Source organism: Siniperca chuatsi, linkage group LG22 (assembly GCF_020085105.1).
Source record: "Siniperca chuatsi isolate FFG_IHB_CAS linkage group LG22, ASM2008510v1, whole genome shotgun sequence".
Taxonomy (NCBI): Eukaryota; Metazoa; Chordata; class Actinopteri; order Centrarchiformes; family Sinipercidae; genus Siniperca; species Siniperca chuatsi.
Genome location: NC_058063.1, coordinates 3,140,934 through 3,153,145, shown reverse-complemented (window position 1 = coordinate 3,153,145; position 12,212 = coordinate 3,140,934). Strand labels below are relative to the sequence as shown.

At 44.1% G+C, this 12,212-nt stretch overlaps 1 protein-coding gene across 2 annotated transcripts; it reads right to left on the bottom strand.

Annotated features, from left to right (window-relative positions):
• Positions 1-487: 487 nt before the first annotated feature.
• trmt10a (tRNA methyltransferase 10A) lies at positions 488-7,263 on the bottom strand. 2 transcript variants are annotated; one of them, XM_044184819.1, is made up of 7 exons: positions 6,773-7,263; positions 4,179-4,356; positions 4,002-4,073; positions 3,851-3,925; positions 2,921-3,070; positions 2,719-2,824; positions 488-1,140 (listed from the first exon to the last, which is right to left on the bottom strand). In XM_044184819.1, the coding sequence occupies exons 1-7, from the start codon at positions 6,958-6,960 to the stop codon at positions 947-949; spliced, it is 963 nt and encodes a 320-aa protein (XP_044040754.1). In that variant the 5' UTR covers positions 6,961-7,263; the 3' UTR covers positions 488-946. The 2 variants fall into 2 exon arrangements, with proteins under 2 accessions (XP_044040754.1, XP_044040755.1); XM_044184820.1 differs by lacking the exon at positions 6,773-7,263 and adding an exon at positions 5,113-5,265.
• Positions 7,264-12,212: the final 4,949 nt, after the last annotated feature.

Below are 12,212 nucleotides of genomic sequence, written 5' to 3'. Positions count from 1 at the left end.
GGAATGGGTCCTGTCCCTAGGTCTATTTCAGACACATCTATATTAGCTTGAAATTGATATGTTTAATGAAAATTAATTTGCGCATGTTCAGTTTGGGTAACAGTACCATAGATTCATTTCGGAGCAGGTGTAACATTAAGGACTAAATACTTCTCTCATGTTGCGGTTTGCTGTGGCTGCATTCAGGCCAGGTCTAGACTATGGCACAGGCAAACCGGGCAACAGTCTGGGACCTTGCCCTTTCCTCTGGGTCCCCACACTCAAGTAAGATGTGGGTGGTCTATCAAATCAAAATATGTCCTAGGGCCCCTGATTTCTTCCATAATTTTGAATGAAATTTTTTGGTTATACTTTATGTTTTAATATTCAAATATGAACTGACTGTCTACCAATAGCAGAATTAGGATAATGTAGTTTTGACATTATATTAATATAAAAAGATCAATTTGCAAAATCCCCCAATTCCCCACAGAATGTATCAAATTCCTCCATTTTTATATTGTGAATTTACTCTCAAAAATTCCATAATATGCCAGGAATTCCAGGCCCAGTGACAATCATGGTCATGTGTTGACTTTATCCTGCTTTTCTTTTAAATGAGTCCATTTGGCTCAGGTCTGACAGCTTTAGCTTTGAACTTTAAAACAAAGGAATACAAATTCAAGTTTACATTATTTTCGTCAGTGTAATAACAACTGTACATTCTGCCAAAAACTGTAGCAAAACTGAAATTTCTAATTTTGTATTTCTATTAGAACTTCAACTAATCTTTTATATCCATTACAGGAGGCACAAAGTAAAACTTTCAATAAATAACAGTTTAAAAAAAAAAAAAAAAAAAAAAGAAAAAAAGGGCATTTTGAAATTTGAAAAACAGAATAGCCTCAGCATCAATATATCCAAGTGTTTTCCCATAACATCAGGTGTCTGAACTTTGTTTGAAGTTTTAGGCTATTTTCTCAGTTTGGTCTGTTGTGTCGGGGTCGGGGTCAGAGTCAGAGTCGGAATCTTCCTCCTCATTTTCCGGAATAGTTGTTCCATCCTGGTCGACAGCCACTGCTCCTTTCCTTTGAGGCAGGATGGTGAAGAAGGCCTCCTGCCAGCTGCCCTTTTCCAGGTATGCCAGGATGATCTCAAACACTGCAGGAGGGACGAAAGCACACTTTTAAAACCACATTTAAGCAGTGGGAGCAAGAGAGTCAAAGCAGGAATTAGCCAACCGCTTCACACAGAACAACCATAATTAAGATTGGTCAATTGATCCTTTGCTAAGCCTGGCCCCCTCAGTAACTGCTGCTCCGCCTGTCAAGCTTTCTGTTCCAGCGCTGCACATATACCGTTAATGAAATGGTGCATGGTACGGTCATTTTTGAAACAATGGGTCTTTGACTTCAGACAGAAGTGTAGCTTCTCATTTTTTTATAGCTGACTGTCAATTTTGCCAGTTGAAATTACAAAAGGTCACTGGCAGATTTTATCAGCTGTAGCTAGCTAACTAATTAGCATTAGCTCTGTGGAACTTCATCTCTGGCTGACTTTTTTAATGTCTTCAGCTGACTTGTATAGAAACGAGAACCCTGTAAAATAGTTTTAAATATGCTCTTGGGGACGGGGCAGGGCGGCTGTGGCTTAGTGATAGAGCGGGTCGTCCACTAATCGGAAGGTCGGCGGTTCGATCCCCCAGCCCAAGACATTGAACCTTGGGCAAGACACTGAACCCCAAATTGCTCCAGAGGGCTATGAATGAGTTGTGAATGTGATATGTAGTGTGAAGCACTTTGAGTGGTCGGAAGACTAGAACTAGACTAACTCTTAGTAATAATGTAAAACAGACTGAGGCTAAAGTTAACAGGTGTAAAGTTAGCTTCCAGTTTATAATCAATCCATTGTGGCTTGTTGTATTGCAGAGTAAAGCTAGTTAGCCCAAGTATTATAGTGCAGTATTATAAGAAGATATTTCTTCCTAACATAACCCCATTTAGATGCTTACTTAAGAAATAGATAAAAAGTTACTTGATAAAAAGTTAAAGTACAAGCAACACAAAGCTTGGATCTATGTTTTAATGATCGTATTAATGCCTTGTCTGTCAAAGCACTTTGTAAACTCTGTTTTTAAAAGGTGCTATAAAAATAAAGCGTTAGGGTTATTAATAAAGCAGTATGAATCAGTATCAATCAGTTTACATGAGAAAATGCTATAAATGAGAATAAACCAATGAGAAGTTATCTCTGGTAAACTTTCCCAAATCCAATAGAGAGCACTCTGGCTCCTACACTGTGAATGTGTCAGTTCTGAATAGGGCTTTTTATATACACATAAACCCCCCTTAGAACCCCACAGCTAACATTAGAGAAGACAAACACTGCTAAATCCATTCCTTACACATTTGCTTTTGTGTTTTTGGTTTTGTAATGGCTAAAAAAAAAAAAAAAAAACAACGACCATACAAGGTTCGTTATATACCGAGTATCGCTCTCAATAGAGGCCCATGCACACCCTGTTCAACATGTAGAGAAATCCAAAGCTTTCAGACCTGCCTTGCCTAGTTTGCTAAGCTATTACTGGAAACCATCGCTCACCCAATCGCAACTAAAAGTGGTCAATGACAAAAATTGGGCAGTTACCCAAAAGACAGACATCACATACCAAATCCACTTGTGCAGTAGCTTAAAACTACTGGTATCAGTCTCATATATTGGCCTGATACTAGTCCTTACCATGGTTGACTGCCAGAACCTTCCGACTGTTCATCTTAACAAAACTGCTCAGAGGAAGCTGGGCGTGATCGATCCCCAGCTCCTTCGCCCTCTCAAAGGTGATCCCCTGCAAACAAAACACAGAAAGAAAACTGACCAGCTCAAATCAGCAAGCAGGAATCACATCCAGCATGGTACTGCAGCTGTGAGAAGCCAGACAGACCTTATGATGGTTGTGGTCCACCAGGCCTCCTATCACATAGGCCTTTTTTTGGTCCAGCTCTTCCAGCACGTTGGGAGAGTCTGATGTCAGGTATACCAGCTCCTCCTTAACCACAACTTCACTGTAGTGCTCCACTTTAATGCTAATGTCCTGCACACAACAGTGGCATGCACATATACACACAGATATGCAACACTGTATTGTTAGACATACTGTACAATAATATCATTTTGACTTGTGTTTAATATTGAGTGTTTTGGCTGATGCCCGCTCAAGCCTACGGAGTGCGAGCGCGAGCAACAGGATGCTGACTGCAGTTCACGTAACAGCCATCGGTGTCATAAATAACAAGGATTTTCTGAAAACTCCACACAGTACCTTCAATTTAGAAAATAATCTGCAGATTAACTGATAATGAAAATTGTTGTAAGACCTACATTCCTTTGTGGATGATAATGCAGAAATTACATGCTGAACTACAGCTATTCTCTGAAACCATGACAGTTGTTAGTGGGAAGATAAAGCAAGTAATCCAAATGAATTGCCATTTCGATAAACAAACTGGAGATGTGGGTGGTGATTCAGAGGTCTGGAACCACAAAAATTGTGGAGTTTTGTGCAAAATTGTATTTTTCATAGGGGAACTCCACAGATTTTTCCACATCCAAGTGTGTTTCCAGGTGTTGGGGAGTACACTGCTGCCTGTATGAAAAAAGTAGTATAAAGCCTTTAGTGTCTCCAGAGGGAGCTGTGTGAAGCCTGATAAATGTCCTCAAGTGATGTCACTTGAGTCAGTGTTTGCTGGGGCTGAAGACTACACGTTCAAAGCAAAAACTCTGTTGCACAGTCTGCATGAAATGATGTTACTGAAATTGTTATTGGTTGTAAAAACTAAAATCAGTGTAAACCGTCATTCAGGATCATGCTTACCTTCCAGTTTACCCATCCTTTGTCCTTTTCATCCATGCTCTGTTTCAACTGTCCTCCCAGGCTTGTCAGATAAAACTGGAGAAGTGAAAGGAGTGGTCATACATCAGACAGGATTGTCTCTATTGTTTCATGTCAGTCAGCAGCCACTAACCTGCACTGGATGCGAGGCTCGTCTGTTCTCAGCATAGCACCGCTGGATCTGTTTGTGAAGCTTCCGGACATCCTGAAGACATGACAAGATTATCGGTCAGGAGAATAAGTACCTCAGTTCATATCTCAATATACACAGGGTGAGTATCCCTCCACAGTGGTTCCCAGAGCTGTTGACCTTGAGCAGCATGAGGTTGTCGAAGCTGCAGTCCACCACCAGCCTCAGTGAGCTGGGCGTCACCTCTCTGCGTGGACGTTTCCTGACATTCTGGGCTTCTCCTCCCTCCTCCTCCTCCTGATGATGATGATTTTGCCTCTGCAGCCGACGCTGCTGCTTCCTCTCCTTTCGTCTCTGCCTGCAGCAGAAAGCACAGGACTGATACTGCAAATGTGAGCAATGATACAACACCATGCTGAAGACTCCTGCATTGTATTCAAATATCTTAAAAAATACATTTGGTGCTGTAGTGAGTATTTCTGGAGCATATTCTACTTGTTAGTTGGATCAATTCATTGTTCGTTTTGGTCGTTCCATGGAATTTGTTGACACACTAGTCTTAACCTTTTAACTGAATTACTGCTACACTCAAGGTTCGGACACACCTGCGCACACAGTATCCCAGTTGTAAGACCAATTTTGGTCATATTATGAAATGATGTCTGAATGGAACATAAGTAAGCTGGGTATACATGATTTGTATGCAGCGTGAAATGAAACACTGGATCACAAAATAGGCAGCATATTCCATCAATGTTATGTTAGTGAACCACATTAATATTAACATTTCAGGTGCATTGATTTTCAGTTTTACTTAAATAAAGTGGTTTACACAATCTGGATAAACTGCCGGTTTGTTTACAACCTGTCTGATCATCTAGTGCTCCTATTTTCACCCTGTAAAAACTATTTATGCCTATTTTTTTATATCATGATGTTCCCAGATCTCAACAATTACATTGTTGACTATAATATCATCATAACTAACAGAGCCGATGGCTGGAGCTACAAAAATAAAGCTCCAATTGTAATAAACCAGATTTTTCATTAGTGCTGATTTATGATTTATGCACATGCTTCATTTAGCAGAAAATATGTCTGTCTCTTCATTCACCCTGAAGCACTGTGCTGATCAGCTGTCTCCTGCAGGTGGATCACAGAATTCCTGTCTGACGGGAGGCAGCATGTGAGGCTGGGGAAACATCTCTCATGGACCATCAGCACCGGTTCCCCCCTTTCCCCTCTGCTCTTCTCCCTGTACACCAACAGCTGCACCTCCAGTCACCAGTCCGTCAAGCTCCTGAAGTTTGCAGACGACACCACCCTCATTGGGATCATCTCTGATGGGGATGAGTCCACATACAGATTGACCACCTGGTGACCAGGTGCAGTCAAAACAACCTGGAGCTCAACACTCTTAACACAGGGGAGATGGTTGTGGATTACAGGAAGAACCCAGCCCCACCTGCCCCCATCACCCTGTGTGACTACCCTGTCGACACCGTGGAGTCCTTCCATTTCCTGGGCACCATCATCACCCAAGATGGTGAACACACCAAGAAATCCCAGCAGAGGATGTACTTCCTGCGGCAGCTGAAGAAATTCAACCTGCCAAAGACAATGATGGTGCACTTCTACACAGCCATCACTGAGTCCATTCTCACCTCCTCCATCACCATCTGGTACGCTGCTGCCATTGCCAAGGACAAGGGCAGACTGCAGCGTATCATTTACTCCACTGAGAAGGTCACTGGCTGCAATCTGCCTTCCCTCCAGGACCTGTATGCCTCCAGGACCCTGAGTCGAGCAGGAAAGATTGTGGCTGACCCCTCCCACCCTGGACCCAAACTGTTTCAGACAATCCCCTCTGGCAGGAGGCTGCGGTCCATCAGGTCCAAAACCTCACGCCACAAAAGCAGTTTCTTTCCGTCTGCAGGTGGCCTCATCAACAAGGCCCAGGACCCCCACTGACTCTCATACCCTCCACTACCCGTTATATTAACATAAAATCTACACACCTGACTCAATGCATTACATTAACACACATCTTCTGGATAACTATCGTGCACATTACAAATATTGTTTGTACTTTTCACTTTACACATTCCCTGGTAAATATTTTGCACATCCCTGCACAAACTGTACAGCTCTTTTTTTTAAAATTATTTTTGATAATAATTTTTCATATTTTGTCAATTTTATATTTATGCTTCTTGATTTACAGTATCCGTTTTCTCTTTCTTTATATTTTCTACTTACTATGTTTGTTATTATGCACCAATATACCAAAGCAAAATCCATATATGTGTAGACCTACTTGGCAATAAAGCTGATTCTGATATTTCCAGAAGGCCTTAAAGAAATGCGTTTTGTTTTGTAAGAATGGGGCAGCACTAAAGACACATAAGGTTAATAAACTTAGGCAGGTATAGGACCAACATGCAAGATGATTTATGATTTCTAGTAGAGCAAGAGAGGCAGCAGGAGCCAAGCTTTCTTGCTTGCAAAGGTAGCATACTGATTTCAAGTGTATTTACTTTAATTATGGAGAAACAGCACTACAAGCAATACAACCTTAAATTGACAAATGTTTAAAAGGAGATTGGCATGTAGGGGTGCACTGGGGCTACCATAGAAAATAACTTTGATACTCAATTAAAGAAGGACAAACCGCATATGTTATACCAATAGACAACTGTTATCGCACCTTTGTAGTTGAATGCATAAATGCCTTTTGACGGTGCTGCTGACAATGTTAAAATGAGCTTACTTACTTTCGTAGCTCCCTCTCTTCTTCCCATTTCTGCTGCTTCAGAAGCTTCTTCCTTTGCCTTTTGGACAGAGGTTGGCTTTCAGCTGCAGCTTCTCCATTACTGTTCACTGTCTTCTGACTGCTCTTACTATCTCCATTATCATTCTCCTGCTGGACTGACGCTTCACTTTTCACGCTATCATCAGCCATCTGTAAAGAGCAGAGATGACTAATGTCTGCTGGCTAATGTTGCTGTGTCAACTAGCTGTTGATGTTAGCTTGTTGGCTCCTCTTTGCAGGAAGCTTCCTGGCACCATTTAATAGCCAATCAGAGTTCTTCACTTTATAATTTTACGAAGAACTAAACCTTTTTAAAGCTCTGATATCCAACCACAGACAGACAGAGAAACCAAGACAACAAACTAAACAACTAACGTTAAACAAGCTGTTCTGTACTTAGCCACACAGTTCCACATGTATATTATGTTGGCGCATATATGACGTCATTTAACCGCGCCAGATGCATTCAACCTATCGGAACGAGTTAGGTTTTGAGCATGGGTGTATTACGAGAGTTCCTATAATACATCCATGGTACGGATGTATTACAGTCAGGGCAGCAGCCCTTCAGATGATAATAGCCGACATGATAACGAATTTGGCAAGATGTCACGTTTATGTACAGACAATATACACACTGTCAACAGCTGCAATGTCTTCGTGTGGAAATGTGTTGAGGAGTGTCTCATTTAACGTGGGTCGAATTTAAAAAAGTAACTAAAGTAACTTGTTTTCTAAACAAAAACAACAGCCACCTTAAAGTAGTATTTATTAACTTACATGAATGGAATGAATGGACGACAAACGGTAAAAATTCAGAATGCTGAAGAAAGAGATAACGAGGCGCACCTGAAGGCAGCATCAGGTGGAAAAGCCTGAAGATGATTTGACTTCAGTTCTGCAGATGGTGGTTCTGGGAGATGGCCCAACGGTCCGAGGGAAAATACATATTTATTCATTTATTGTTCTTGACATTTTAACACAGTGCTGAATTTCTATTTTAACAACATACTGTAGTAAAGATACATTTCTGCATTCACTAATAAGTAGAATTATAAGTAGAAACCCGTAAATAAATGCATAGCCAGCCTGAGGGATGAATGAACTACTGCTCCACAGCCACCAGGGGGCCCCCAGATTAGGAAATTACAAATCGGAAGCTATTAATGTTTGTTTATAGTGTAGTACTTCTATTCCTGTGTGCACTGACGTAAAGGCAAGCTGCTGTAACAAAAGAGTTTCCCCTCGGGGATCAATAAAGTATTTCTGATTCTGATAACTAAAGCTTAAAACTTAAAACAGTCAAAATGTTTCATATAAACAAGGGATCAAATGGCTAATGCGAAGAGGGTCACATGTGGTGACAAACCCACAGAGAATTATCACCAACTCTGCAGTTCCCCTCAGCTCTACTGAGTATTTTAGCTTCTTTTAGCTCATTATTTTGGTTTTACAGCCCACAGCTTTACTGTTTTGGCTCACTCTTATTTTTTTCAGAATTTAAAAAGTTCTGATAAACCCACTGTACACTACATACTCAGCACCAAACAGCAGACAGACAGTTAGAGACTAGCTACTGAACATACATGTAGTGGAGCATTTAGCAGCTATAGAGCCAGATATTTTGTTGGTGGAGACCAAAGCAGAGCCAAAAGGAGAGTGAATATTTGACTTGCATTCATCAGGTGGACACAAACACGACTCCAAATTAATGCTAATGTTGCTCTGTGTCTGCCTGATGTCTGTTAGCTAACGCAATGGCAAAAAGGTTATAATATAGTTACAGCTTGCTTCCTTATCCCCAAGTGGCCAAAAATTCAATTCATGCAGCTTTAAGTCATTTTATATTATATTAGTGTACCATTTTCATAATTGCACTTTCAATAAGAAAAATGTAAAAAAAAAAATTGAGTTGTTTATTTTCTTTTCCTTTATGTGCTATTTATTGTAATAGTTCTGCACATGTACACATAATTTTAAAATGAGCAAAGATGCCTTGTTAACCAACAGGTTAACGTGCCTTGTACACTGTTTTGTTCTGTTACTGATCATTACATATTTCTATTGTCACCAGCGTTATATTTCAGTACCACATAATAATATCAAAGATCTCTGGATGGCAATCATTTGTTGTTTCCTCTTATGTTTTTACAAGTGACCTTTAATGTTATATGACTATTTCATGCACAGTTTATTACACAACTGTTAAAACCTGTGTCACTACACTCACTTGGGAGAGGATAATCAAGATTGTACCTGCCCAGATTTAAATTCAGGTGACCCCAAAAACTCTTTTCTCACCCAGAGGTGGGGGAGTTGCTCAGGTGAGCAGCATCAAGGAAAGATAATTGGCACAGCTGAACCCAGCGCCCAAAGTAACTTGGCTTCTGGGATAGACATGACGGAGCCGCAGCAGGTGTAGCCGGTGGCGATACTGGCCCAGATGCTGGGCGAAATCGCATACAGCGTTCAGGTAAAAATCCAAGGGGGTATACACAGGGCAATGGTGGATTCGGGCTGTACGCAGTCCATTATTCATCAGAACCTGGTTCGACCCGGGGCTTTGGTGGAGGCTTGCTGGGTGGATATTAAGTGTGTACATGGGGATGTTCACAGATACCCTGTAGTGCCGGTGGAAATTAGACATCAAGGGAGAAAATTTAATTCCCGCCTGATGCACCCCCTGATTTTGGGTACAGATTGGCTTGGGTTTGATAGGCTAGTGAGGCACTGTGTGGGGGTGCGTGCACGACCGTCAGGGACATGGGATGTGTGTGCTGTGCTTAGTGGCGATGCAAGGTTGTCCGATGCTGCAGATGGGAAGGGGGAACCGGTGGTGCCTCCACAGGAGTGACGACACTCTACGCTTTGCCTTCGACCAAGTGATAAGAATTGATGGTCATGTGGTGCGCCCTGACGCAGCCCAGTCATATCCACACTTTTCAGTGATCAGGGACAGACTGTACAGAGTGAGTCGTGACACTCAGACAGGGGAAGAAGTAACGCAATTGTTGGTACCAAAAAGCCATCGGGAAACAGTTTTCCAGGCGGCTCATTACAACCCGATGGCCGGGCATATGGGGTGTAATAAAACACTAGACTGGATAATGGCCCGATTCTATTGGCCTGGGATTTGGGGAGACGTTCGCCGTTGGTGTGCGTCTTGCCCCGAATGTCAGATGGTTAACCAACCAGCCATCCCGAGAGCGCCTTTGCGCCCATTACCATTGATGGAGGTCCCATTTGAACGCCTAGGTATGGTCCTCATCGGGCCATTTTACCGGAGTGCACGTGGATATTGCTTTGTGCTAGTGTTAGTGGACTACGCAACCCGATATCCCGAAGCAGTGCCATTGCGCACCATCTCTGCAAAGAGTGTGGCGCAGGCACTGTTTCAGATCATCTCCCGAGTCGGGATCCCGAAAGAGATCCTGACTGACCAGGGCACCTCATTCATGTCACGCACACTGAGTGAACTTTATGGATTATTGGGCATCAAGGCGATTCGAACCAGTGTATACCACCCTCAGACCGACAGGCTCATTGAGCATCTGAACAAAACTTTGAAGTCCATGAACCGTAAATTTGTGCACGAGGATGAGCGCAATTGGGTTAGGCTAGATCCTCTGTTGTTCGCAGTGCGGGAGGTACGCCAGGCCTCCACGGGATTTTCTCCCTTTGAGCTGCTGTTTGGCAGAAACCCACAGGGGGTCCTGGACCTAGCTAGAGAAAACTGGGAGGAGGGTCCAAGCCCCAGTAAAAACGAAGTTCAGCACGTACTGGACCTGAGAGCAAAACTCCACAAGTTAAGGCAGTTGTCACGGGAGAATTTGCTCCAGGCTCAGGAGCGTCAACAACGCCTGTACAACAGAGGGGCTAGATTAAGACAATTCACGCCGGGAGATAAAGTGCTTGTATTACTCCCTTCGTCCAGCTCCAAATTACTCGCCAGGTGGCAAGGACCCTTTGTGGTCACACGGTATGTGGGCGACGTGGACTATGAGGTTGTGCGGTCGGATAGGGGAGGGGCAACGCAGATCTACCACCTCAACTTCCTAAAAGCATGGAGAGAGGCGGAGCCTGTTGCTCTGGTGATGACGGTGGGTGAAAGAGATGAGTTTGGGCCTGAGGTTTCAAAATCGGCCAGTGCCGCCTCGCTTCCTTTTGACAACCATCTCACACTGTCCTAGAGAACAGACGTTGCAGAGTTGCAACAGCGTTTTGCCGATGTGTTCTCCCCCCTTCCGGGTCGCACCAACCTCATAGAGCATCACATTGAGACTCACCCGGGAGTGACGGTGCGTTCACAGCCCTACCGGTTGCCTGAGCACAAACGGAAAATGGTTCAGGAAGGCCATGCTGAAGATGGGGGTAATAGAAGAGTCCAACAGTGCCTGGTGTAGCCCCATCGTTCTTGTAGGCAAGAAGGATGGGACCATACGGTTCTGTGTGGACTACCGCAAAGTGAATGATGTGTCATGATTTGATCCCTATCCAATGCCTCGGGTCAACGAACTCCCGGATCGGTTAGGCACCGCTCGTTTTTTCACCACGCTGGATTTGACCAAGGGCTACTGGCAGATTCCCTTGTCTCCAGAGTCTAAGGGAAAGACGGCCTTCTCCACTCCGTACGTGTTGTACCAATTTACCACACTTCGTTTGGGGCACCGGCCACCTTCCAACGCCTCATGGACCGAATACTACGTCTGCACGCTGCATATGCAGCCGCCTACCTAGATGACGTTATCATCCACAGTGACAGCTGGGCGGAGCATATGCGGGTGGCTGCAGGCCTGTCTCACCGCCAACCCGAAGTGTGCGGTTGGACGGAGGGAGGTACGGTATCTGGGGTACCACTTGGGCGGAGGGCAGGTGCGCCCCCAGGTAGACAAGACGGCTGCGATTGCCGCCTGCCCGAAGCCCAAGTCAAAAAAAGAGGTGAGGCGGTTCCTGGGGCTGGCCAGCTATTACCGGCGGTTCAGTCCCAACTTCGCAGAGCTGACCAGTCCCTTCACCAGTGGACGGAGCGGTGCCAACTGGCGTTCAAGAGGGTATAACAAGCCCTCTGTGGGGAGCCTCTCCTCCACACACCTAACTTTTCTCTCCCTTTTGTTCTGCAGACTGACGTGTCGAACAGAGGAGTGGGGGCCATTTTGTCCCAGCAGGTGCAGGGTGTCGACCGCCCGGTCATATACATAAGCCGGAAGCTGTCAGAGAGAGAGGCCAGGTACAGTACAATCGAAAAAGAGTGCCTGGCCATCCGGTGGGCGGTCGAGGCTCTGCGGTATTACCTGCTGGGGCGCCCATTCACCCTCTGTTCGGACCATGCCCCCCTCCAGTGGCTCCACTGCATGAAGGATGCCAACGCCCGGATCACATGGTGGTATCTGGCTCTCCAGCCT